We start from the raw sequence: 27550 nt of genomic DNA on the forward strand, positions 1-27550 counted from the left end.
ATGGGAAAGCAGGCCGAGGGAAGCCACAAGACAGAGGGAGACCAACAGCTGATTTTTCAACCAAAACTCAGCCCCAGAGTGACAAAGAAAATAGCCTTTGAACATGCTCAGAGGCATTGCCTTCTGAGCATACTGGAGGAGACTGCCTCTGAGCACGCATAAGGTGCCTTTCCCTTGCAATTAAATAACCATAGGCTACCTTCCAACACACTTAGGATTAAAGAAACGAGCTTTCAGACAGCCTTGAGTCCTCAAAGGTAAGCCTGGTTTATTGTAGCCATCCACTGAAGACAGCAAAGTAGTTAAAAAATGTCAGCTTTTTATTCCTTTCAGCCGTCAAAGTATTTTGCAATTCGTGTGCCATGCTGTCCTCTCAACAAGGCAGCAGGTTCACTGGAAGCCAGGGTCTCTTTCTGAAAGGAAAGATGTCAGGGCTCAAAGGTGCCTGAAACGTGCACCTGAACATGTCACAGGAAGGGGATATGGCTGAGGACAGAGGCAGGGGAAATCAGCTCTGTATAGGGTTCTTCCTCCCCACACTCTTGGGCCCGGGAATATGTCCTACAGCTAATCCCCAGCTCCAAGCAGAGAAAGCGGCCGGCTGCCTTGAGTCAGGCTCCTTCCTGGAATCCTGGGCTCACCGGCCTTGCATGCATTGTGCACTCACTGTGGATTTGTTACGGGGCTCCCGCTGCAGAGAGAGTTGGTAGATCTCCTCTTCCGTCTGATACTGATCTAGAGAGACCTGCAGGGAATGATGCAAGTTAGACGGAATGCCAAGACACCCGCCCCTCTGGAAAGGCAGGGCACATGAACACACGAGGCTGAATGTGTGGACTGAATCAAATCTTTTCACACGAGGCTGAATGTGTGGACTGAATCAAATCTTTTCACACAAGGCTGAATGTGTGGACTGAATCAAATCCTTATTCTATCAAAGTCAATGCTGTCAGATTGGCAGCGGCTCCCCAGAGTTTCAGGTAGGGGGTCTCTCACATCGGCACCTGCTTGATCCATTTTTAACTGGAGATGATGCAGGTTGAACCTGGAACTTTCTGTATGCCAAGCAGATGTTCTGCCACAGAGCCATAGCCCCACACTTTGAAGTAGGGGTTGAGTTCAAACTGGCGGCTGAAATGAACAGCCTTCTCTATTACTGGCCCCCTACAACTCCACTCCCCCAAAAGTGCTGGTTCTTTTACAATCAAAAGATGCTTATTTATTTTATTCATACCCCGATTTCCTCCCTAATTGGGATGCAAAGTGGCTTATCGCATCTTTGGCCCCGCTTTCACCTTTTCCCCATAACAAAAACGTTGCAAGGTAGGTTCAGCTGAGGGATTGCAACGAATCCAGGGTTTCCCAGCAAGTTTCCATATCCTGTTGTCTTAAACAAAGCAGCCGGTGATTCTTCTGACGCTAGCAGAGTAAGTTAGATAAAGCAGTAGTATTCTTAAAAGTGTGTCAAGAAGGAAGTATAAATTGCTTTTCTATTGGTTACAGTTCAGCATGGTATTATCGTTTTGTAACGTGCAAAAGTTCTGCCTAGAGCATATTGTCATTTTGCCTTTATATGCTTATGCTTTTGCCTGGAAAGTTGTCAGCATCTTGAACTTTCTAGGAATAGATACTCACCTTAGTGATGATCAATCAATAAAGGAGTTTCTGCTTCAGTTGTCAGCAGTTATTTGGATCCTTCCTTTGAACCCAACTAAAATTGGTAATTTCCCCCATCATACTAGTCCCTAGTCCAGGGGTCTGCAACCTGCAGCTCTCCAGATGTTCATGGACTATATTTCCCATCAGCCCCTGCTAGCATGGCCAATTGGGGCTGATGGGATTTGTAGTCTATGAACATCTGGAGATCTGCAGGTTGCAGACCCCTGCCCTAGTTGAACACATCAGCTCTCAATAATGGATCTGTTATCAAGGAGTAAGACGGTGGTGGAATAGGGAGCACACAGTGTGTGAGCCCTTGACTCTCCTGTCTCAGGGCCAGAAGAGGCCAGTCAGGGGCAGGAATAGCCCCCAAAGCCCCCCTAAGTGTACCAGCTGCCTGTGCAAACAGAGGGGTGAGGATTATTAGCTCCTCCTTTGCTGAAACCAACTTGGCAGACACCGGTAGAAGTCCAGCTGGAAGAGTAAGCTATGTACGTCAGGCCGCTGGTCATGCATTGAAGGGTCTTCAGGGAAACTTTTCTTGCCTGGCTGTCCATCCAAAGGAGATGGAGGCAGGCTTCCCTGAAAAGGAACTAGGGGCCTCTGCAGATAGGAGCTGCAAAGGAGACAGGTTAACTGGAGTGGCCTGGTGTATCAGGGAAGGGAGGTTCATGGGGAGCAGCCAGGGGTGCTCTGAGCACTTGGATTTGGAGGCACTGCTTTAGGATTAAATCCAGAAGCTGGAAGTTCTCACCATTCTCCCCCATCCTCTTTCTCAGAGGAACATCCTTGCAAAAACAGTTCTGGACTACCCACTGCAGACGTAAGAGAATGAGTCTAGGGGGCAGATGTGGGCACTCTCAACTGCATTGCTCTAGTGCAGGAGTGCCTGATTCAGCACCTGTGGGTGCCTTTATGCTCACAGACATTTTTCTGGGGCTGGCAGAATGTTTTTAGGAAGTGGGTGAGGCCTAGTAAGGCTTTTGCTCAGCAAGGCTTCTGAATGGCTGTGTAGATTTTTTCAAAATGTTGCTCTGGCAGCAGCTGCCACCGCAGCACAAGGATCTACCCTGTGTGACTGAAGATAAGCTGTGGTAATCATTTTGTGGCTGGCTCTGCCTCCTATGGAAGTTGTTTTGCGGCTGCGCCCATCACGCCACGTCAGAATTCCAAGTGTGCCTGAAGGCTCAAAAAGGTAGGGGACTCTGGCTCTAGTGTTTTGACCCACAGAGGTCTGGAAGGATTCTTTTTTAATCCATCTTCGCATCTCACCTTTCATCTTTGCTTCTTCCATCTTTGTACCAAGTTTGGACAGGAAAAGAACACAGGTGTGTGTTCTCACTTCCCCCCAACCATCAAATTCCCTTCCACTGGAAATTCCATAAAGATCGAAACTCCCCCATCCTACCGCCTTGGGAAAAAGGTGTTTCTATCAAAATCTAGCCTGACTAGCCTAAAGACCCAGAATCCTAAACGCCTGTCTATTGCCACTCCCTGCCCATCTTCCCCCTGGCTTTTTACCCAAACGATTGACTATTCCTTTCTCCATAGAAACTGCACTGTCAGCATCTTACCCTTCAACAGTTGGAGTGTTTATTGACACTCTATGACAGACATTCTATGACATCACAAACAGTTCGACCAATGACTTAGTAAGGATCACAGGCAATGTGACACAATTTTTTAGCTACATGTGGGGAGAAGATACCAAAAGAGATGTGGGTCATGCAGTTTGTGGGGAATCTCACCATGAGCAAATTGAGGAGGTCAGGATTGGCTTCAAAGGGGGGCCGGATACTCTGGACCATGGCTAGGTCACTCAGGATACTGAACAGCTGCTGCATCTTGTTGCCATTGAGGCAGGTGTGGGAACGATCCAGCCAGTCAGGGAGAGCCACATGCACAGCCACCAGGTCCTTGAGATGGACTCCCAGGATGGGGAACTTGAAGCCCACACACTCTGCAAAGCACCGCCGGTAACGGCTGTAGTTCCCCACTGACGTTAGCAATTCAGTGAGTGATTCCCATACCTAAAAGTTGCCAAGAAAGAGAAGTCAGCAAAAAGGAAAGGCCCTCCTGGAGGCAAAGAGTCTGACCCACACTTGAAGAAGTGCATTTAAAAGAAAGACACAAAAGTCAGCAAAGAAGCCGCCTTACCTATAGGGAGGACAGCAAATTTCCCATGAGGGCTAGAAACTTGCTTTGATTCTTATACAACAGCTAGTATCTGGCAGTAAACCTCTGTACTAAATGTGATATGCAGAGAGATAGCCATGGTGGTGGAAAAGGATTTAAACCAATTAGGGAGCAGGGTTTTGGGGTTCTGGGAAATCTCTCCATGCAGTGAGCTTAACTCCAATGCTGTGCTGCTATTTTTCCTCTCTGCATTTCTCCAGCCCACGTGACACAGCCCTGTGACTTCAGCCAACACCCACCCATCAACCTACCTTAGTGGTCTCTGGGCTCACAAAACTGTGTGTCTCCTTGAGCCGGGAAATGGAGCTGTGACTCAAACCGCCCACCACTGCCATCAGGGTGTTGAAATTCTGCAGCTGTAGCAGTCTCTGAGCATGGACAGATAGACAAGCAAGACAAATGGTATAGTAGTGGAGAAGGAGAAAGGCAAAACGGGGATGGGCAGGGGAGGGGAGGAAGTATGGTCAGTTCAGCCACTTAGTTTCAAAAAATTTAAGGCAGAAAACCCCTTGGGTCAGAAATAAGAACATAAGAACATAAGAACTAGCCTGCTGGATCAGACCAGAGTCCATCTAGTCCAGCATTCTGCTACTCGCAGTGGCCCACCAGGTGCCTTTGGGAGCTCACATGCAGGATGTGAAAGCAATGGCCTTCTGCTGCTGCTGCTGCTCCTGAGCACCTGGTCTGCTAAGGCATTTGCAATCTGAGCTCAAGGAGGATCAAGATTGGTAGCCATAGATTGACTTCTCCTCCATAAATCTGTCCAAGCCCTTTTTAAAGCTATCCAGGTTAGTGGCCATCACCACCTCCTGTGGCAGCATATTCCAAACACCAATCACACTGCTATGAAGAAGTGTTTCCTTTATTAGTCCCACTCTTTCCCCAGCATTTTCAATGAATGCCCCTGGTTCTAGTATTGTGAGAAAAGAGAGAAAAATTTCTCTCTGTCAACATTTTCTACCCCATGCATAATTTTATAGACTTCCAATCATATCCCCCCTCAGACGTCTCCTCTCCAAACTAAAGAGTCCCAAAAAGCTGCAGCCTCTCCTCATAAGGAAGGTGCTCCAATCCTTCCAATCATCCTCGCACCTCTCTCTCTGCACTTTTTCTATCTCTTCGATATCCTTTTTTGAGATGTGGCACCAGAACTGAACACAGTAATTCCAAGTGCGGTCGAATTCACTGCTTTATATAAGGGCATGACAATCCTTGCAGTTTTATTATCAACTCCTTTCCTAATTATCCCCAGCATGGAGTTTGCCTTTTTCACAGCTGCCATGCATTGAGTTGACATTCCCATGGAACTATCAACTAAGTGTCCGGAATCCCCTTCCTGGACTGTGACTGATAGCACTGGACCCCTGTAGCGTGTATGTGAAGTTTGGATTTTTTGCCCCTATGTGCATCACTTTGCATTTTGCTACATTGAACTGCATTTGCCATTTCTGAGCCCACTCACCTAATTTATCAAGGTCCGCTTGGAGCTCTTCGCAATCCTTTGTGGTTCTTACCACCCTACATAATTTGGTATCATCTGCAAACTTGGCCACCACACTACCCACCCCTACTTCCAGGTCATTTATGAATAAGTTAAAGAGCACTGGTCCCAAGTGGAATCCTTGGGGACACCACTCCCTACATCTCTCCATTGTGAGAACTTCCCATTTATACCCACCCTTTGTTTCCTGTTCCTCAACCAGTTTTTAATCCATAGGAGGACTTCCCCTCTTATTCCTTCATTGCTGAGTTTTCTCAACAGTCTCTGGTGAGGAACTTTGTCAAAAGCCTTTTGGAAATCCAAGTAGACAATGTCCACTGGTTCCCCCTTATCCACATGCCTGTTTACACCCTCAGAGAACTCTAGTAAGTTTGTAAGACAGGACTTGCCTCTACAAAAGCCATGTTGACTCTTCCTCAGCAGGTCTTGCTTTTCTACATGTTTAATAATTTTATCTTTAATGATAGATTCTACTAATTTACCAGGAACAGATGTCAAACTGACTGGCCTGCAATTTCCCGGGTCCCCGGGTGAGATATTGTCATGATACGTGAAATAAAGGTCCACAAAAGGTTCATCTTCTAATCAGCAGAAGTTTGCCTAACAAAAAGGCCGGAGACAATAAGTCTAGGGCGAAGTAGCAATAGTTGACCTTCAATATGATTGGTGAGTTCAACTGTGACTCTAGACCAGGGGTCCCCAAACTTTTTAAACAGGGGGCCAGTTCACTGTCCCTCAGACTGTTGGAGGGCCGGACTAAAAAAAACTATGAACAAATTCCTATGCACAAATGATTGTAAAATGTTTGATTTCACCTTTCAGCCTTTCTGTCATGGTCTATTTTTAGAACAGTAACCAAAGTATGTCAAGTACAGTGTGGGCTCCAAATATTGTTGGGGAGGCTGTGGAATACCTTCCCCTGAAAAAAAAAGCAGACCTTTCCCAATGAAGCATTCCGTCTAACCCAGGATCAGGTATCTTCCTGGGTTCTTTCCTCCCTAGCAGCCAGCGAGCGATTCGCCAGCCTGGCTGATGCCAATGGGAGTGAGGCGGAACAGAAAGCCTGAGAGCAACACATGGAGTAGCTGAGAGGGAAGGGCGGAGCAGGCGTTGCCACATGTAAGGTTTCCAACTCTGGGTCAGAAAATTCATGGAGATTTGGGGGTGCCATCATGTAATTGCAATCAACAGCAGTTGGGGCCGGTTCCTCCTCTCCCTCGAGCCCCCACTGCACATGAATGGAGCCATGGCCGCCATGCCTGGCGGGCCGGATAAATGCCTTCAGGGGGCCACATTTGGCCCCCGGGCCATAGTTTGGGGACCCCTGCTCTAGACCAATGAGAGGCTGTTGCCGGGGCGGGGGAAAAAGTAGCCTTGTTGAATGTATAAGATGCAATGCACTGTATATGCTAAATTCAGATTCTGAGTAGAGTCTGAGTTCAGTGTGTGTTCAACTTTGTTCTTGCTGAAGAGTTCTGTATAGCTTTATAGTCCTGTATAGCATAGACTTGTGTAACCTTGCAACTGCTAAAGTAAAACCTTCCTATGGAAAGAACATCTTGTATGGAGAGTATTCTTTTCCAAAGTGCTAGGAAGCTGCAGAGAGTGCAAGAAGACTACTAGATCTTCTCATCTTACCAGAGTAGCTCCGCTTTAAACTCTGCTGATAGATATGTCATGTAACCCTTCAGACTGTTTCAGATGAGTCACCGTTTGGTTTACAGGGTGGGAAGACTCCTGCATTTCCAGTCTGTCATTAATGTCCAACGGAGCAGGGATGTATCAGGAGGAGGAGGAGGGAGGGTTAAATTCGTGTGGGGAAACACTGCCCAGAAGCCTTCAATTGCCTGTTAAGACCATCAGGTCTAACCTGCACAGCCATCAAGAGGCTTCTGCAGGAATCCAGAAGCCACGGTAACTCCACTTCACAGAACAAACTGCCCTGGCCATTTGGTCACAGCCAACACTAAAAGACGTGCACGCGCTGCCAACACAGGCCACACTGGCCTTTGCAGAGTTGGGAGTCACACAAACAAAAAAGGCCGTGAGAGAAGGAGCTGTCAGATACACTGAGAGCTGGCTGGATTCTGCCCCCTGTTGCATCCCTCTCATTCCTTCTCAGTCTGAGATTGTATAAATAGATTTTTATAGTTGCCAGCAAGTGTTTCTCCCTCCCCTTCAAAAGGAACACAATCTGGTAAGAGAAAAATAAAAGGTCCCCCTGAACTTCATGCTGTCCAACTGGGAGGGACAAACCAAACACGTTTTATTTATATAGCTGGCTTCCCTGCTAATTGATGCTCAGGACCCTCTCAGAGAAAACAGTGCAACAACAAACCCCTTGGCCCTGGAGTTTAGCCTGATTTTGGGAGATCTTGGGAGATCACAGAAGCGGGCGGGAGGGGGGTGCTGGCCAGATGCAGAGCCCATCAAGAGACATTTTGGGGGTTGAGAGAGCACACCATTGAAGTTGAAAAAGCAGGACGAAGGGGAGAAAATCTTAGATTTCCTGACTTGATTTGGCTTGTCAACCATATATTATTTTCAGGAGTGGCGGCAGAAATTCAAACAGACCAAGTCAAACGGTCCTATGGCAACCCTGAAGGATTTTCAAGGCAAAAGATGTTCGGAGGTAGTTTGCCGTTGCCTGACTCTGCATGGCAACCAAGGACTTCCTAGGTGGTCTTCCACCCAGATGCTAACCAGGGCTCTGCTTAGCTTCCCGGAGTTCTGACAAGATCAGGCTAGAGCCTAACAAAGTGATCAAAGCTGCACCTCCCATTTCTTCTTTGAGCTGCCCTCAAGAGACCAGAGCCATTCAGAAACTTCAGTTTACTTTCACTCCTAATTAGTTTGCGTACTTCCCAGGTTAAGTACATTGTTGGGTTTTAAGGGATTTTCATAAGAGAATCAGAGTGGGTCTGGACAGACTTAATAGAATTGCCTTAAACATTGCCTCGTTGTGAAGAAGACTGAAGATTAAGACTTTCTTTCTGGGACATGATACTTAAAGAAGTATAAAAGATTCTGATAACAGTTCTGAAAAAACCTGAGGCCTTTTTTGTTGGGAATCCTGGGGCAAGATTTTCCTGGGCAATATAGAATTCTGTTTCTGTATTTGAAGACTGCAGCAAGGCCTTTATAGGCACAAAAATGGAGAGATAAAAAGATCAGCAAAAGAAGACTGGATTCTAAACATTACAGAATAGTCAGAAATGGCAACGCTGATAACACTACTAAGAGATAATAGTTTGGACAATTTTTTAGAAAACTGGAGACCTTTTACATAATATCTTTTGAAAATTATTCAAACAGAGAAAGAGCGGCAGGGTTTGAAATTTAAATAAAACAATAGCTTGTAAACCCTAGAACACTTTTAAGAAATAACTGTCGAACTAATGTTTTAATTATATGCATGAAGCTAGAGTTAACTTCTAATAAAAAATGAGACAGTTGTAAGTCAATATATGATGTGTATGGGGGATGTGCTTTCTTTATGTTTGTATGTTTTGGTTATTTGTTCTATGTGTAAAAAAATAAAATATATATTATTTAAAAAGCCTTTCTTTTCTTTTAAAAAAAACCATCCCTCCTCACCCGCTCAAAAAATGGGGAAAAGTTTGTGGACTCTCTCACCTGGGCCACCATGACAAAGCGCGTGATGACTTGAGCTCGTTGCTGAGCCGTGGGCTTGCTGAGAACCATCAGCTGCACCCACTGGGAGACACTGTTGAAGAGGGTGATGAATCGCTCTAGGATTGGGTTGTCCACTGTGCAGCCATGCATGACAAAACTGTGGTAGTCTTGGAACTGGGGGAAGGGGGGAAAGCAGTGAATTCAAGGGGGAGAGGGCTCCCCAATACAGACCGGCACCCTAGCAGCAGATCATGGAGTTTTGGGGATTAGACTTCCCCTGTCACCCACTTCACTCCATTTTCCCCGTCAGCATTTATTGCTTTTTTAATTAAAATGTACAATCGATGGTTCAGATCACTGAAACAGAGAATGAGTGATACATCACATGCACACACAACCAGTGGTGGGATCCAAAATTTTTAGTAACAGGTTCCAATGGTGGTGGGATTCAAACAGTGGCATAGCACCAATGGGGCTGGGCGGGGCACGATGGGGGCGTGGCTGGGCATTCCAGGGGCGGGGCATTGCTGGGCAGGGCTGTGGCAAGGACGCAGCCACTGTGCCGGTCCTTGGGCGGGAAACGAATGCACGCAGGCGCAGGCTGCCACGCACACCGGTGCACCTCCTGCTAGACTGCTTTAAGTTCTGCGCGTGTGGAGGAGGGGCGTAACTAAGGCAAAAATCACGTGGCAAAATCGCCAATTAGTAACCCCCTCTCGGCACACACAAATAATTAGTAACCTACTCTCGGGAACCTGTGAGAACCTGCTGGATCCCACCTCTGCACACAACACACACACAAAAGGACAGGGCATGTAGAATTAGCAAATCATTTTTTTCTATGGACAAACATAAACTTTTTAACTTATCAGGAGAGAAGAGTTTGGAGACATTTTGGGATTAGACCACCCCCACCAAAGAAACTCTCCCAATTTTTTCTAAGCACCCGGCATCCTGCTTCAAAGATGGTTCTGCCAGCAATGTGGAAGCACAGCCAGATCCATGAGCTGTGAACTCTGTCCACAGAGCCATGCAAGCCCTTGGTTTCAAACAGCCAGTTTGTATTGAGTGCAGGGGGAGCATGTGTCAGTGGCAGAGCATTTGCTTTGTATGCAAAGGGTCCCAGGTTCAAAAACCCCACATCTCAAGTTCAAAAGGATTAAATCATTTCATTTCATGACCTTTATTAGGGATAGGATAAACAACTATCAGACTGACAATAACAACAATAGAAAAAGGCTATTAGGTGATCAACAGGAGTGCGCAGTTGTTTATAAAGCTGTTGCCAAAAACTTTGCCACGTCTGCAGTTCTTTTAGTACAGCAATCATTCAAAAGCCAACGTAGCTTGTTTTGGTCAGGAGTGGCAAGACACGAATTAATAGGAGGTTCAAGGTAGAGACTCGTGAGTTCTGTGTGGCGAGAACAATGCAGGAGTGTATGAGCACTTGTTTCCAGGATTAAATTAATAGATGACAGGGAAAGATCTCTACCTGAGACACTGAAGAGCCGCTGCCAGCCAGAATAGATGATACTGACCTTGCAGACCAATGTAGAAGCCATTTTCATGTGTACCTGTGCCATATATTAATTAACCCCTGTGCCTCGGCCTGGATCCCAGCACTGGTAGAGGGGCCAACTATCAGGGTCGGTTTTTGTGGGCCTCGAGATAACAGTGACACTTTAAATATCTTGGGGGCAGTAGCCCGAGAGTGTCACAAGTGCCAGACAGCACCAGCTGGAACAATGTGCAGCAATGCCTGAGAGAGGAAGTGAGTGAGGAATCCTTTTTTCTCCTGCTCATTCTGGGGAAAGCCAAGCCGGATTTCAGAGAACTGATCAATTTTCCAGGAAAGGAGTAGGAAGGAGGGCTCAGGAAAAGCTTGTTTCTCACCAGGATCTTGCTGAAGGAGCGGTACTCCAGGTGAGTCAGATGCTCAGCCAGCTCCCCTGATTCCAAGTGGTCGAAAAGGAGAGATGTCTTGCGCTTTTTCTGGGCCACTGGCTGGCGTTGCGTGACTTGCCTCTTCCACTTGTAAGTAGGGCTGGCAAAGGACAAGAGAGGTCAGCCGTGAAGTGGGATGCAAGTGGAGGCATGCAAACTGGCTAATTGCTCATCAGAGGAAGACACTGGGGCTCCCGCCTGCCTGGAAGTCTGTCTGCTCCTTATTCTCAGCTTTGGGGGGAGGGGGGGACGAGTTGCAATTAGACAATTTTTAAATTTTGATTTGTTTAAAAAATGGATATCCGATCTTAGATCCTTCCCCCAAACAGGCCTTCAAAAGTGGTCTACACAAAAAATTAATTTCTCAATAAGGCAGAGGTGTAGCAGAAGGAAATAACGCCCGGGGCAATGGCGCCTGATTTTGCGCCCCCCCCCAGGTGCCATCCCTCCCCCCCACACCAACCCAGCTCAAATGAGCCGAGTTGGTGCAGAGGAGGTGTGGGTGGGGCGCAAAATCCACACACACACAGCACACCCCTCCTCCTCTGTGCTGACGCAACCGCAACTCGGACGAGCCAAGTTGCCGCAGGGGAGGAAGAATGTGGGGGCAATTTTGCACACATATACCCCACAGGCGCCATCCACTCCTCTCCCGCACCAACCCAGTTTGGACAGCCAAGTCAGCGTGGAAGAGGAGGTGGGTGGGAGGCGATTGTGCACACACACACCACACGGGCGCCATCTACTCCTCCCCCATGCCAACCCGGTTTGGACAGCCAAGTCAGTGTGGGAGAGGAGGTGGGGGGGGCGATTTTGCACACACACACACCCCACGGGCGCCATCCACTCCTCCCCTGCACCAACCCAGTTTCGACAGCCGAGTCGGCGCAGGGGAGGAGGGGTGTGGGGACGATTTTGCGCCCTCACAGGACAGAATGGCGTGCACCTGGGGACATGTGACCCCACAACAATGTCCCCTGCAATAAGGTCAGAAACGAGAACAAAAGCACATAACAATTATTAAAATTATCATGTGGCACTATCCCAGGTGCAGCAAAAGGCTACCAATCTCTGACTGTACAAGGCATTTGATCAGCTTCCTGAAATCTGGTGAGCCTCCTTGAATAGCGTATTTCACAAAGAGAGTGTCACCAGCGAGGAATCCCTGATTAGGGAAAAGCTCTCTCTTCTTTACTACTTTCATGCCCAGAATACGCTGGAAAAAAACAGGCTTCGAGGGAGAATGTTATACAAGTGATTCTCGCAAAACCTGGCACGAATGTTGTATTACCAGCTAACACTTTGCTGTGGAAGCACACCCAACTTTAACCCGCTGCAAATTATACAACCCAAAATACGCAACAACGGGAACAATGGCAGGGCAGTTGTGTCGCCCCGGTTTACCTACACGCTCTCGATGTCAATGAGATTGCTGTGGCACTGATTCCCTTCCCGGCCCAGAAGTTCCTTCAGCTCCTTGATCTGGTCTGCCAATTCTGGATTCAGATCGAATTCTGCTGGAAATGCCGAGATCCAGTATCTGCCAGGGACGAAGGAAGGCAGTCAGCACCAAAGGGTGGAGGAAGTCTCCTCTGAATTTGGCACTGTTAAACTGGAAGACTTCTCCAAGTTGAAGACTTCAGGAACCCTGAAGTTGCTTGGGAGAAACTAAGACAGGGACATCCTGCCAAGCACTGGATCTTTCCAGTTCCTTCCCCTCCCAGGATTAATTTCCAAATGAAAATATAGTTGCTGGACCTTAGGCCTGTAGCACAAAGTCCAATCCTCAGTCCAAGCATTTTTGGGTATCAGTTTTGGAGAGAGAGCCAAAATGACTGCAGGCTCACAGAGCCTTCCTTTGTTATTCACACGTTTCAAGGCAATACTCTGGCACTGGAAGCTGGTCGTGGTGTTCTATTGGGGTCCAAAGTTCAAGTAAGCCCTTCCCACCTTACACCGCTGCGCCAGGACCTACCTGACCAGATGGCAAGTTTTAACTTGCAGGGAACTGTTTTCTGGCCCACGCGATTCTTGGTAAGTTCAGGGCAGAGTTAAGGAGATAGTCTGTCAGTCTTTGAAAGAATGTCAGACTGGAGAATATCAGGGAACAGGTGAAGTTGTGGATGTTTATGGTACAGTTGCATCCCAAGCTACACTATATCATGCATGAGATTATGTTATATTATATAAAACAAAAATGTTCTCTCTCGCACCCCACTTTCCTTTCCAATGAGGACCCCAAACGCCTTATCACATCAGGGCATATCGACAAGAAATGGAGCACTGGGAAAACACTGAAATTGTCTGTTCTCACACACACGCAGGCAGGCAGCAGGGTGCTTGTGAAGATGCGGAGAGTTCTCCCAATCTCCATAGGCACCCCCCCATTTGCAAAGCTGGATCCCGGCTTTGCAAAGGGGAGAAGCCCGGGAGGAGACTGGGGGTGGGGACAGGGCTGGGGGACACCCCTTCCCTGGCCTTGTCCCTGCCCCCAGTCTCCTCCCAGCCACTCGCCTGGAACTAAGTTAAACATAATTAAAGTTAAAACAGACTCTTAGGTTTCCTATTCTGCAGTAGCAGCAGGAAGGGGAGGAACTGGCCTATGTTTGTTTCTCCCCACGCCACCATCCAAGTGGCCAGCCTGGAATGAGAGTAGGGGTGGGGACAAAACTAGGGAAGGCACATTTTCTCTGGTCTTTTCCCCACCCTCAGTCTCTTCCCAATAGCTTGCCTGAACTAAGTTAAAGACAATCATAGCAGTCTTTGGTGGCGGCAGGAGGCAGACAGTGGCCAGTGCACCCCCAGACAAAGGATGCCCGGGGCAGGAGCCCTGGCTTGCCACACCCACATTACGCCCCTGTACATCACTGCCCGCTCATTGATTGTATCCTCACAACAACAAGCCTGCTAGGCTGAGTGAGAGGGTATGACACACCCGAAGTCACTTTATGAGCTTTCATAGCAGAGTGGAAATTCCAACTTGGGTCTCCCAGTTTACACACTTGTGAGCTCCTTTTCATTGAGTGTACATTCCCTTTGGGTTTGATTCTCGGTTACACACACATTTCCCCCTCTTTGACATTTGCTCCGCTGTCAGATCAGAGAAACCCCACAGTTTCCAAAAGCTCTGAAAATGCAACTTTTCTTCTCCCTTCACAGGGAAAGCGAAGGAGATCAGCATGGGTTTAGCTTTTTCAGGTTTTTGTGCTTCTCCTAGTCTTTCCTCACTCTCATCACAGCAGTTCCTCCCACACTTTGGGGAATAATTTTAGAACAATCAGGAGGGCTTTATTCACACTGAACGTCTATTGGTGGAGAAATAGATCCAGTCAAATTGACAAGAAACTGACACGGTCTAGCAAACTAACACTAGACCAGGGGTCTGCAACCTGCGGCTCTCTAGATGTTCATGGACTACAGTTCCCATCAGCCCCTGCCAGCATGGCCAGCTGGACATGCTGGCAGGGGCTCATGGGAATTGTAGTCCATGAACATCTGGAGAGTTGCAGGTTGCAGACCCCTGCACTAGACCAAAGATAGCGGGGGGAAAGGCAGAAGGTAACCTCCCCAAATGGAGGTTGCATGGAAACAACAAGGAAGCAGCAGGCGGGCAAACGATGCTTTGCAGGGGAAGAATCCTGGCAAACAAAAAAACCACAGGAAAACCCCACTGCAAAGCAAACAGCCACGGGGTAAGTAGTACAAGCATAAATGGCCCTGGTCTGCCACACTAATCATTCCGCCACACCAGCTATCTGCCAGCAGTCTCTAAAACTTGATTTAAATGTCATGCCGGCTGACAGTAACTCATCCACGAGCCTTTGGCACTTGTATGGCATCTCACTGAACCTGTGCCGCTACCTGTGCAAAGTCCAGCTTAAAGAAAAAAATGGGCCACAAAGTCCCACACAGATTAGTCCTTTCATCTCAGACACCACTATGCCAAAATAAAGCTTAAGTTTCCATTGAGCGCACGGATTTAAAAATATATATATTCTGTCAGCAACCAGCTCCCATTTGTTCCCAAGAACAGCCGGCCAATTCTTTTTATAAAAGCAAAGAAAGCATGCAAATTAATACGGGAACTTTCAGATGCCGTTGAAGGACCCAAGAAGGGTCAGGTATGGAGCGGCAGTCACCCTTGTTTGCTTTGCAAGGGATGGAATGGGCCAGGGCAATTCTGGGAAAATGCCAGAGAATAATCCACTACTCTGTTGCCTGGCTAGTGCACAAGTGCTCCTTTCCCCAGGACTGCCGTGACAGACAGGAAGCTGCCCCCCACACACCATCCTCTGGAGACACAGACCTCCAAGGAGTAACATGACTTTGGCTAGCAAACATTTTGGTGTTGGCGGTGGGGGGCTGTTTCCTGTTAAAAAAGGGGACACCATCAAAGGAAACGAAGCAGATGGCGTGTGAGAAATTTGCAAGAGGAAACGGAGATATATAGACTGGACAAGGAAAAGTGGGCAATCATAAAGCCAGAGAATGGTGCGGGGCCAGGCGATGGGGAGAGACGAAAGGAAGGATATATCTGCAGCAACTTGGCAGCCAGTTCTGAGGAAGGGATGTACCACGGGTGCATCATGAGAAACATGCGGACCAGCTGTGGGTCTCGAACTTTGCCCTCATCATCTGCAAGAGAACATAGAACAGGTCAGAACAAACCCCTTATGGATCTCCTGCCTCTCTGCCAAGAAGAGGAGTTTGGATTTATACCCATAAGGAGTCTTAAAGCAGCTTACAAACTCTTTCCCTTCCTCTCTCCAAAACAGACACCTTGTGAGGTAGTTGGGCTGCAAGAGCTCTGAGAGAATTGTGACTAGCCCAAGATCACCCAACAGGCTTCCTGTGAAGGAGCGGCAAAAGAAATCTGGTTCACCAGATTAGAATCCACTGTACACGTGGAGGAGAGGGGAATAAAATTGGGTTCATCAGATTAGTGTCTGCCACTCACGTGGAGGAGGGGAGAAGCAAATCCAGTTCACCAGATTAGAGTCCCCTGCTCATGTGGAGGAGAGGGAATCAAACCCGGTTCACCAGATTAGAGTCTGCCGTGCAGGAAGAGGAATTAAACCCAGTTCTCCACTACTATTAACCACCATACCACACTGGCTCATCAGTCTCCTGATCTCATGCACCCAACAGCCCAAAGGCAGCCCGATCCCTCTGCATGGCCTTGCCTTTAGTCTACCAAACTGGGCGGATGAGGCTGTTTGATACAACGTGGGATAGACAAGCAAGCAGGCATCCATGCCAGAGCTAGGCCCAAGGGGTAGCCCTTTTTGACTCCCATCTAGGAATACCACTGCTCCCAAAACTTATGAAGTTTGGGATATCTATTACAAACTGACCCTCTCCCAATATTTTACTCCAAGAAACAATTCTCACCCTCCTACTCACCAAAAGCCTCAATGCAGCCATGTAGAAGTTCATCCACTGTGCACCCCTTTTCCAGGTCCAGAGTCCCAGACATTTCAGCTCCCCAGCCCTGCCACCCAAGCCGGGTGGAGCGCTGTCACCAGTCTTGGTAGGTAGGTATCACTGCGGGTGCACCCTAGAAAAAACAGGAGAACAAAATGACCAGCAATGCAACTGGGTCTGGGATTGGGAAAAGAGGGTGGGAGGGGAGGGGAGGCTTCATGTAGTGGTGGACATGTCCCGATTGGGGGGATAAATCCCACATTAGCAAGCAGAGAACCGAACAGTATTCACAACACAGAACAAAGCACCTTAATGAAGCATGGCAGGAACAATGAACACAGCCCACAACCAAAGCAGAGACTGCTCACACGCAATGCAGAAATTGCCCCAGACATTTCACCCTGGCTGGAGTGGCATCATAAGCATCTGCGTGAGGAACAGTGGAATGGTGGTTCTTAATTCTCCCCATTGGGAAACAGCGGGGAGAGTCGGCAGGGTGCAGTAGTTATATTTTCAGACTAGGATCGGAGACACCCAGGTTTGAATCCCCACTATGCCATGAAAGTGCACTGGGTGACTTTAGCTTGGTAGTCACGCACTCTCAGTCCAACCTCCCCACAGGGACGATAAAATGGAGAAGAGGTGAACAATATTGTAACCCACTTGTGTCCCCAGTGGGGAGGAAAGTGGGGTATAAATGTCCAAGTAAACAAACTAAAGGGCCATATGTGCAGGGTGTGAATTCTTTGGTAGGCGTTGCTGATGTCTGTCCAACTTCAGTAAGGGACCAAGGGAGAAATCAGCATTCAATGTTATGACCTTCCCATCTTCTACCCTGGCATGAAAGTGGGTTCAGAAGAAAGGCAGCTACTTCATACATGATGTGGCCGCAAAGTCACTCTTCCCATCACTCACAATGGGAAGCCATCATCAAGCGAATTTTAAAAAGCTGACACCATTGCCAAAGGAAATGATCTCTGTGAATATTCTCGATCTTGTCCCATTACAGCAGTTGGCTTCATCCTGAAAGAGTCCTGCTCTACTGACAGCGTCTCCCCCTGCCCCACTCAGCTGCCATCAACAAAGATGGCGGGTGAAGAAGCAGCAACCAACCATCTCCCCCATACGCCTTCTTAAAAAAAACACCCTTCTTGAGATCTTTTTAATTTTCATTGAAATTTGTATTGCTTTTTAATTACTGTAAGTTTCTTATTGAGGCAGTCCAAGTAAGAAATTTACAGACCTGTGCTAAGCAGGTTTACTCAGAATTCTTCTCAATTCTGTTCAGTAGGGTTTACTCTCAGGAAAGTATTCTTAGGAGGTCACTGGAAAGCCACTTTCCGCTTTGCACATGTCCTCTGCTTAGCATATCATTGGTTTATACACTAATTATAATCTTGCAGCATGAGCATCAATCCCAAGGTCAGAGGGTCCCAGGGGACTGAAACACTCCCCTTCTAGTTTCTACAGGTTCCCCAATTTAAGGTTTGATTAACCTCAGTTAAGAACATAAGAACATAAGGAAGAGCCTGCTGGATCAGACCAGAGTCCATCTAGTCCAGCACTTTGCTATTCGCAGTGGCCCACCAGGTGCCTTTGGGAGCTCACATGCAGGATGTGAAAGCAATGGCCTTCTGCTGCTGCTGCTGCTCCTGAGCACCTGGTCTGCTAAGGCATTTGCAACCTCAAATCAAGGAGGATCAAGATTGGTAGCCATACATCGACTTCTCCTCCATAAATCTGTCCAAACCCCTTTTAAAGCTATCCAGGTTAGTGGCCATCACCACCACAGTTCATTTCTGTCCCTTCCAACAGAGGACCCCCCTCCCTTCTTGCGCGAGCATCTATCCCCCTGTCCAGAATTCATCTCTATGCCTCTTTTCATTTGCAAAGTGAGCATTCTGAAGTTCAGTCTCGTGACAGTCCTATGAGATGGACCTTATCTTGTCCACATCATGGTGTGACAATGAAGAGGTGGCGGTGAAGTCAGTGGGGTGCAAATTAGATCGGGTGGCGTTTTGACCCCAGCCCAATTCTTATGTAAGTGAGATCAAAGGAGAGCTCCACCTTGCTGCCTGTAGTAACTACGCCGTATGCCATAGTTGGTCATCATGATGGTGTCACAGTCATGGGAGGGGAGAAGACTACACTGGGTTTGCTTCGCAATTGCAAAATCATAACAGTTGCAAGATTATTTTAACCTCAGCTTGGCCCCTTTCCACACACGCAGAATAATGCGTTTTCAAAACACTTTCACAACTGTTTGCAAGTGGATTTTGCTATTCCGCACAGCTTCAAAGAGCATTGAAAGCAGTTTGAAAGTGCATTATTCTGCATGTGCGGAAGGAGCCTTGGTTCCCAGCCCCTTTTTGCTCAGCATATTATTGAGAGACCGCCTCTCAATCTAACAAGCACAGGCCACACAACCTTGCAAGATCACATCAAAGGGCTACCTAATCCAGCATCCTGTTTCCTCAAGCCACCATCCAGATGCTCACAACAAACAACCACTCTGCCGTGCCTCTTGCATCCAAAACAACATAAGGACTAGCTGCTCTTGAGGTCAGCATCACTTCCGAAAAGGAACATCCTGGAAAGAAACAGCATTTGGGAGTGGAAACTGAAATTGCAGAAAGGAATTCTGAAGAACTGCTGTATGGAGAGAAGTCTTCCATCCACCACAGTACCAAAAGTCTCTCTTTTAGGAAAGAGCTGCATCAATTGAGGCAGGACATGAAGACGTCAGGAGGGAGTTGCACAGTGTTTCCTCTGGCCTCACCCCTAAGAATTCGTCAAAACTATATTGCACACATGTCGCAAGGATTTCCTGGCTGTGGCCCTCTTGCCCGTGGTTCTCCATGTCATCAACACTAAGCACTAACGTGGGATTCAGTTATCACTGGACAATTCAGAAGTGTGTCAAACATTCTGAAAGAAATAGCGTGGATGGTTCTGAAGTACAGTCACTGCTTCAGTCCTCCGGGGAAAGAGATAGCTGGATAGATTGCCCTTACAAAGGAGATTCTTTTCATCTCAGCCCTGGGGGCAATCCTTGCTGAAATGGCAATGTACAGGATCCAGAAGAACAGGACTCGGCTGCTGAGGTTAGCAGGACACAGGCTACTTTCTGGGGGTGGGGTGTTTGAGAAATCTGAGGCCCAATTCACAGATGTTGGGCATGTGTGTGCCGTCAACTTGTCAAGTCACAACTGACTTATGGCGACCCTAGTGTAGGGTTTTCAAGGCAAGAGACATTCAGAGGTGGTGGTATGCCATTGCTGGCCTCTGTATGCGCTGAGTGAGTTTCGAGAGAACCGTGAATGGCCCAAGGTCACCCAGCAGGATTCATGTGGAGGAGTGTAGAATTGAACCCGGTTCACCAGGTTAGAGTTCTGCCACTCTTAACCACTACACCAGGGGTGTCAAATTCGCGGCCCTCCAGATGTTCATGAACTGCAGTTCCCATCAGTCCCTTCCAACATGAGCATTGGCTATACTGGCAAGGGCTGATGGGAATTGTAGTTCATGAACATCTGGAGGGCCGCAAGTTTGACACCTGTGCACTACACCATCCTGGTGCAGACAAATGGATAAAAATGGTGTCGGCATTTTTCTTATAAAGTTCCAGAAGAGCAAATGTTGCTAAACTTTTGACTAGATGGACCGCTGGTCTCACCAGAGAAGAATTCATTCTTCTCTTAGGTCAGAGCTCAGCCCTGGAAGCACTTTCCCCACTCGGATCGGAAACCTGACAACTAATATGCATGCGTAGTGTTCTTTCTCTTACCAAACATTTCACTCAATTCAGGATTCAGGGGCAGGAGCTTCCAGGTCAAAAAAGGGTTTCCAAGCAGACTTGATGCCTGTTCGCAAGAACACATGTACAATCCATGTGCAAAGTTTGTTTTCCTGGCGATCTTGTGCACGCATCATTTTTTTTTGGTTTTTTTTGTTTTAACTGAGAAATCTTCGTAGCTCTGAAGACACAATCTAAGAATTGCAGCCACTTAAAAGGCTGGTCTACCTTCTATTAAGAAGCAATGGGTAGGACAGGTCTACCGTTGCTTTTCAATGGGAGGTAGAGTAGCCCTCTGAGCAGCTGCAATTATTTGATGGTGACTTCATAGTTCTGAAGATTTCTCCATTTTAAAAAAAAGAGGAAAAAAGACACGTGCGTGGGGTCACCAGGAAAAAACAAAATTTATTCAGCAACTCTGTATAGTGAAATGTCCACTGGGTGAGCTGCAAGCAGAGGAAACTTCTAGGAACATTCTTAAAATGGTGGTGGTTGCATGGAAACTCCTGAAGCAGACACAAAATGGTGGCCGCTAGAAGAAGGAAAGTAAGAGCTCTAAAGTGGAAGGGAGGCAAGTTTGGCCGATAGTCATTCAATGCTCTTTTATCAAACTACCATGTTTAGCAGTGCACAGAACGATGGTTTTGAAGAAGGCTGCACTTGAAAACTATTTTTAATGCTCATAAACGACCGGGACTATTTTCTGTTTTGCTAATGTCACTTCCGCTGAACCACGACCAACTGCACTTAGTTCTTCCGGTGGAAAAGGGAATAGCAATTCTCATGATGCAGTGAACACCTTATAGCTGAACATCTGACGTAAACCCCACATGGACCCAAGTACTAGTCCCTGCTTTCAGTTGCAACGTGAATACATGTTGGCTCTTTCTTCCAAACACGTATATTCCGAATGCAGTGAGCTATAACACGTGAACAGGGCTTGAAGCCCCAGGCATTCTCATTTTAGACTGAAAATGAAAAGATGGGGTATAAAACCTTGCTTTAGTCAGTGGAATGCCAACTTTGTCCAAGAACTTTACCCCTAGATACAAATCTCCAACTCTGAGCAAAGAAAGGGGCCCAGCAATCTTGGCTCTGAGCAGGCACAGGCTCTTTTTGGACATGGGAATTCAAGCCAAGCCATTTCTGTCCCCTTGAGGATGCTGGGCCAGGATTCCTTCTCGACTGTTCAGTAGGAATAAGAGGGGGAGGGGACATTGAGGCAGAGTTGGAGGGGGAGAGGCTCATTTGCAGCCTGTCTCCCTTTCCTGCAAGGAACTTAAAAGCCTTTTTCTGCAAATAGGGAGGCAAAATAACCTGTTCTTGCCCTTGGGGAAAGATGGTGCAAAGTCGCAGACCTCACCCCACCCTGTTACATGCATCGGAGTTTTTAGCAAAGCCATCCACTCTCATTGTCCCAAGCGAGGGAAAGAGCCATGGAATGTTTGGAAGGCAGGCCAGGACCTGGGGCTGTTGCCAGGGGATGACTCAGGCCTTGCAGCTGATTTTAGACAAGTTCCTCAGCCTGAGAACTCCAACCGGCCTCTTGCTGCTGGGCTGAAGACAGAAACAGAGAGACTTGCAGGATCTCCAGGGCCAAACTGGGGCCTCCTTGATGAAAGTCTGCAGTCCACCGATGCTGAGAGAAGAATGGGTTTCAGTGGTAGGCCCTGAAGCCTATTGGCAGTAGCTCCTTCTGCCATAACAGGGCACTAGTTTCAGGGGACACTAAAACTTATTACTTAACCCAGACCAAGTGCTCAGGAGCAGCAGCAGCAGCAGGCCGTTGCTTTCACGTCCTGCATGTGGGCTCCCAAAGGCACCTGGTGGGCCATTGCGAGTAGCAGAATGCTGGACTAGATGGACTCTGGTCTGATCCAGCAGGCTAGTTCTTATGTTCTTATATTCTTACTTCCAAGTGCTGTTCGTGTGGCATAGAAGACACAAAGAGAGGGCCTTTTAAACCCAAGCACACATTCAGAACAGTTTCCAAGTTCGGTATATGATTTTTTTTAAAAAAAATTAAAAGTATATATCTTTTACCAATGAAGACAGCCTTCAGAACTTTGTATCTGAGAGCTCTATATGCTCTCTCACAGCACCATATCCTCAAACAAGCATGAATGAGAAAGTTCTATGTAAAAATAAGCTTTAAAAATGGGGGGGGGGAATAGTTTGGGGTGAAGTCAGTTAATCTATGGTGAAACTCCCCACCCCGTACACCCATGCACATACTCTTTCTCAGGATCCAATAGCGCTTTATAAAGAAACAAGGTTTTCAGGGTATAAGCTTTCAACAGTAACAGCTCCCTTCATCAGATACTTTGATTCTTAAAAGCTTATACTCCGAAAATCCTTTTGGTCTCTGAACTCAAGTGCTACTGAACTCAAAGTGCTACTGAAGTGCTACTGAACTCAAATTCAGCTGTTCTACTGCGGTTCAACAGAGCTTATAGAAGTATCTTTCTCAGAGGCAGCTGAGGACATTTAGCTGTTCACTGCTTCTGCCACACCTCACATGGTGTTCCACTGCAACCATTCCAGTTTATATAGTTGGACAAATTGCCCACACCACAGTTTCTTCAAATGTGGTTATAAAATAATTGGTTAGCTACTGTTCACCTCATCCTGTGAGTGAGGCTTGTGGTAACATATGCACACATACTGATGTATCTGGGGTTTTTATCAGTTATTGAACTCCAAAGTCCTGGCACAATACCTGTGAACATAAATGAGGGCCAACAACTCAGCAACAGCGAGAGCCAGTGGTAACTTCAGACAATGTACACAGGTGGGGTTCCACCTCTGAAACTCTCAGAGTTGCAGGTCCCCATCAATTCCCGTCAGATGGTGGGCAATTCAGATCACAACTGTGGGGGCCATGGCTTCAGTCTTCCCACACTCTATACCATTTTCCTGATCTGAAACGATATACTTGTGGGTTTTTCAATGGCTGAAATAGTTCAGGTAAGGTAAATGATGCAGCAGGTAAGTCTGAAGCTGCTTCTCACAGTGGCAGTTTGAAGGCCACTATATATGTGAAAGTTGAGAACTGACAACTCATGTCTTACTAGAACACAGGACACAAGATGGTGACTCTAGATGCAACCTGTGGACCTCATAATAATTAGGGACCACCAAAATCCATACTGTGCCCCCATTTTCCATGTGTGCTATGGAGTCCTCTAGTACCATTGGGGAAATCACTGTTCCCAAGTGCCCCCGCTCACTGCAACATAGGAACCGTGATGTGCTTCACATGGGCAACACAATGCAAAAAATACAGTTAAAGACCATGAAACATTTTATGTAGTTTTATTTATTCCCAACTTTTCTTGCCAACAGAAACCCAAGTAGCTTACTGCATCACTCTCCCCTCCTCCAATATTCTCCTCAGAACAACAACACTGTAAGGTAGGTTAAGCTTAAGCTGGGAGAGACTGACCCAAAGTCATTCAGTGAACTTCCAAGACAGAGTAGGGATTTGAACCCGAGTCTGTTGGTCCTAGTCCCATACTCTAACCACTACACCATACTGGCCATCTGAAGAAGAAATAAAACAAGGATGATCCTGTGCCCACCTATCTGGCTTGTGGAGAACCAAGTGTAGTGTAAGTGGCTAGAGTTTCAGCCTTAGATTGTGATGACCCATATTCAAATCCCACCTCAGCCATTAAAGATTCACAGGGTGGCCATAACGGTAAAACAGGATGGGAGGGGGGGAGCCATGCGTACCACCATGAGCTCCCACGACAGGTAATATCCTACTCCAAATTACTGAAGTGGCTGCCATTCCCATCCCAGCATTTCTTTCGTTCTCAGCACATGGAATCCCTGTATGTAGTGAGGAATGTCTTTTGTGTCGTAGAGCGCAATTATTATTAATCTTTTCAGACAGCCTTTTGTGTTCGGAAATGGTGGGTTGGCGTTTTCTGGTGGAGTTATTTTTAGGCAAGTTTTTTTGTTCCTCGCTGTTTGGAATCAAAACCTCAGTAGCAGCATGAAAGGAGACAGCATTCAGAGACGGGCAGTTCAGCAGGAGAGGGCATGGAGACCTCCCCCCCCCCCATCCCCGTGCCACTTCTTGGTTTACATTCAGCCTGTCTGCAGACTGGGTGCCCCCCCCCTTTCAGTTTCTGCACACCCGAGGCCTTGTTGCAAAATATCAGTCAAACTACCAGTTGCAAAATGTAATTTCCCAACATCTACCCTCCCCTTTCGCTTCAGCAGAATAAATATATTGACAACAGATTGTCTGTGGCACAAACATTTATCAACACACGCAGCTGCTGCACATACAAAAAGGCAAAGGACTAAGCATTTTAGGGATCTGCTGCAGGAAAGCACACACGCATATGCAAACTGTCTCAAAAGGCAAGCCCACACATTCAGCCCTCACACATCAAGTAATGCAAGCCCTCTTCCTTCTGGGTGCCCATCCAACCTGTGCCTGACCTCCCACGAGAGACACAGGTGCACAAAACCACACACTCCATCCCTTCATGCACATACAAGATGCGGCTGTTTCACATGTGGTGCTCCACGCTGCAATGCTCAGCCCCTTTTACACACGCTGGACACCCTCCACAGCAGCTCCCCTAGGGAGATGGCACACCAGCGCACAGTGAAAGCTGGCCCCAGACAATTGCGCCAACCATGTGCATCCCTCTCTTTGTGCACCAGAGAATCCTTACCAAGGATTCACATCGTCTTTCTCAGCACAAACGGAAAACTGGAACAAGGATCCCCTCCGATTTGACCCTCCCCCCCACCCACCCACCGATTCATCCACACCCACCCACCCACCGACCCACACACATTCACAGTTGTGTGTGTCAAAGGAGGCACACCTGTTTACCCAGATGTTTATTCTGTCCTCCCTGCAGCGGCCACAAAACAGACCCAAGCCACATGACACGGGGCGAGCACAAAGCTACACTTCGCCAGCGCAGACTGAATCCCCAAGACAAACAGTGATTGAGCGTGGCAGGAGGAGGGCTGGCTTGAACAGGGCTACCTGATCCCTCCCCAGGTTACCCGCCCACTTCAAGGTACCTGGGCACGCTGTCCCCCACCGCCACCAGGAGCCGTGAGGTGTCAGAAATACCTGTTTAAACCTGGCATTCAGAGTCGCACCTTCTGTGCCCGGGAAACCTTTTTTGCCCCACCCCAAATGTGTGCAGAGGGGCTCGGAGGGGCAGCCTCACGGCTTTGTATGCAATACTGCCAAACCACCCCGCCCCCCTCCCCGGCATCTTAGAGGGGCTGTTTTAAGGGTCTGCTAAACAAAGCAGCAGGGAATGGGCGATGCCTCCATTCGGGAGGGTGGGGGGTGGAGAAACACTGGACAACCCGTTCAAAAACGAGTCGCGGGCTTCCAGCACGCCGGGAAATTCCGCCCGGAACCCAAGCAGCGGCAGGGATCGCCGCGCGCTCTGCACATGCCCAGAGGGCTCCCGCCCTTTCGCAAGATGTGGCGTGGAAAACAGGTCCTGGAGATGGGTTCTACCTGGATACAGCCCTCCCTGTGCCCGACGCGTGCACATTCAGGGGGTCCAGATCCCACCCCCCCCCCGCCCTCCCCGCGTCGCCCGCTCACCGTGGCCGCTGCACCTCGAGCCCTCTGCGCGCTCCGACGGCCGCTCCGCCCGGCTTTGGCTGTGCGCAACGCAGCCTCGGCGCCCCACCGGAGGGAGGGAAGGAGGGAAGGAGCGGGCGGGGTGGAGAGGCAGCAGCAGCAGCAGCAGCAGCCGCCCTCCGCGCTCCTCGGACGCCCCTCGCCGCCCTGCTCTCCAACCCGTCGCCTGCCCGGACCCAGCCGCACTCCGGGCGAGCGAGCGAGCGCACTGCGGAAGGCGGACCCCCTCTGCCGGCAGGGAGGGTGGGAGGGAGGGAGCCAGGGAGGAGGAGGGGGAGTCGGGAAGAGTCGCCGCCGCAAGCCCTCTTGGCGCTCCCCTCTCTGCTTAAGCCCCGGGATCCGCTTTCGGGGATCCTCACGTCTGGGTCGCTCAACAGTGCCTCTGAGGGTAAGCAGAGGACCTTGAGGAACCAGCTTGTCGAGGGAAGGTTTGAGTGAGTAAACGTTGCACTAACCATAGGGCCTCTTTCTCCCTTCCCCAAGTCTGTGCAGATCACATTTAGAACGCCGAGATTAAGTTGAGCCAAAAAGTGACCATAACTCATTGGGGGGGGGGGGGTTAACAGAGCATGTGCAGAGCGCCTCTGCATGTTCTTGCCCCTGAGCATATCTGGGAATTAGGTGAGGGGTAAACACACCGCTTATTGCTTTGATTATTCTTTAACTGTTGAGGGTAGAATGGAATGAAGGCAATTTTTTTTGCAGCTTGTTCTGCAGTGAGAGCTGCCTACAAGTGAAGTTCAGGTTTCAAGACATGAAAAGATTTACTTTAATGAACCAAACACTAATTAGGGAGAGTCCCTGGTGTGGAGGCACAGAGCACTGGAGGATGATAAAGTGACCTTGCTTGCCAGGCCACTTCCAAGACAATTTCTCATTTTTTATTTACTTACTTCATTTACACCTTATCTTCCCAATGGAGACCCAAAACAGCTTAAGCCCATTCTCCTCTTCTCTGTTTTATCTTCATGACAATCCTGAGAGTAATGGGTTCAAGGTGAAGGAAAAGAGATTCCGCCTAAACATCAGGAAAAACTTCCTGACAGCAAGGGCTGTTCGACGGTGGAATGCACTACCTCAGAGTATGGTGGAGTTTCCTTTGGAGGTTTTTAAAGAGAGGCTGGATGGCCACCTGTCAGGAGTGCTTTGATTGTGTGTTCCTGCATGGCAGGGGGTTGGACTGGATGGCCCTTGGGGTCTCTTCCAACTGTTCTATGATTCTCTAAGAGGAAGGTAATTGTTGAGAATGTGTGACCAGCTCAAGGTCACTCAGTAAGCTTCTGTGGCACAGCAGGGATTTGACCAGAGTCTCTCAGGTTCTGGTCCGACACTAATCACTACACCACACCGGCTCTCAGTTTCAGCAGGCAGAGAAGATGGATGGATCTGACCCAGCAGGGTCAACCAACAGAGATATTCTGATGTGCCAGTCTGTTAAAATGCACAAGAGCACGCCAAGTGACCTATTAATGCCATCTTGGGCATCAAACTGTCTCAAACTGCTGTCCTACATACCAGCGCGGTGAAGTGGTTAAGAGCAGGTGCACTCTAATCTGGAGAACCAGGCTTGATTCCCTGTTCTGCCACTTGAGCTGTGGAGGCTTATCTGGTGAACCAGATTTGTTTTGTGTACTCCAACACATGTCATCTGGGTGACCTTGAGCTAGTCATAGTTCTTCAGAGCTCTCAGCCCCACCCACCTCACAGGGTATTTGTTGTGAGGGTGGGAGAGGGAAAGGAGATTGTAAACCCCTTT

The 27550-nt window shown here is 48.1% G+C and overlaps 1 protein-coding gene across 2 annotated transcripts in view; it reads right to left on the minus strand.

The window, feature by feature from the left end:
* Nucleotides 1-26004, minus strand: part of RASGRP2 (RAS guanyl releasing protein 2) — a 47999-nt gene extending 21995 nt beyond the window's left edge. Inside the window, exons 1-10 of one of the 2 annotated variants that reach the window (XM_048514370.1) lie at nucleotides 25756-26004; nucleotides 16340-16493; nucleotides 15469-15571; nucleotides 12912-12974; nucleotides 12345-12476; nucleotides 10886-11036; nucleotides 8993-9166; nucleotides 4107-4223; nucleotides 3408-3689; nucleotides 668-745 (exon numbers count right to left, since the gene is read on the minus strand). In XM_048514370.1, the coding sequence (XP_048370327.1) occupies nucleotides 668-745; nucleotides 3408-3689; nucleotides 4107-4223; nucleotides 8993-9166; nucleotides 10886-11036; nucleotides 12345-12476; nucleotides 12912-12974; nucleotides 15469-15571; nucleotides 16340-16412 (1173 nt within the window). In that variant the 5' untranslated portion in view covers nucleotides 16413-16493; nucleotides 25756-26004. Of the gene's footprint in view, nucleotides 1-667; nucleotides 746-3407; nucleotides 3690-4106; nucleotides 4224-8992; nucleotides 9167-10885; nucleotides 11037-12344; nucleotides 12477-12911; nucleotides 12975-15468; nucleotides 15572-16339; nucleotides 16494-18813; nucleotides 18909-25755 lie in introns of those variants that run through there. The other variant, XM_048514380.1, reaches the window with a different exon arrangement.
* Between the last annotated feature and the right edge of the window lie 1546 nt (nucleotides 26005-27550).

The sequence above is a fragment of the Sphaerodactylus townsendi genome, linkage group LG01 (assembly GCF_021028975.2).
Source record: "Sphaerodactylus townsendi isolate TG3544 linkage group LG01, MPM_Stown_v2.3, whole genome shotgun sequence".
Lineage (NCBI taxonomy): Eukaryota > Metazoa > Chordata > Lepidosauria > Squamata > Sphaerodactylidae > Sphaerodactylus > Sphaerodactylus townsendi.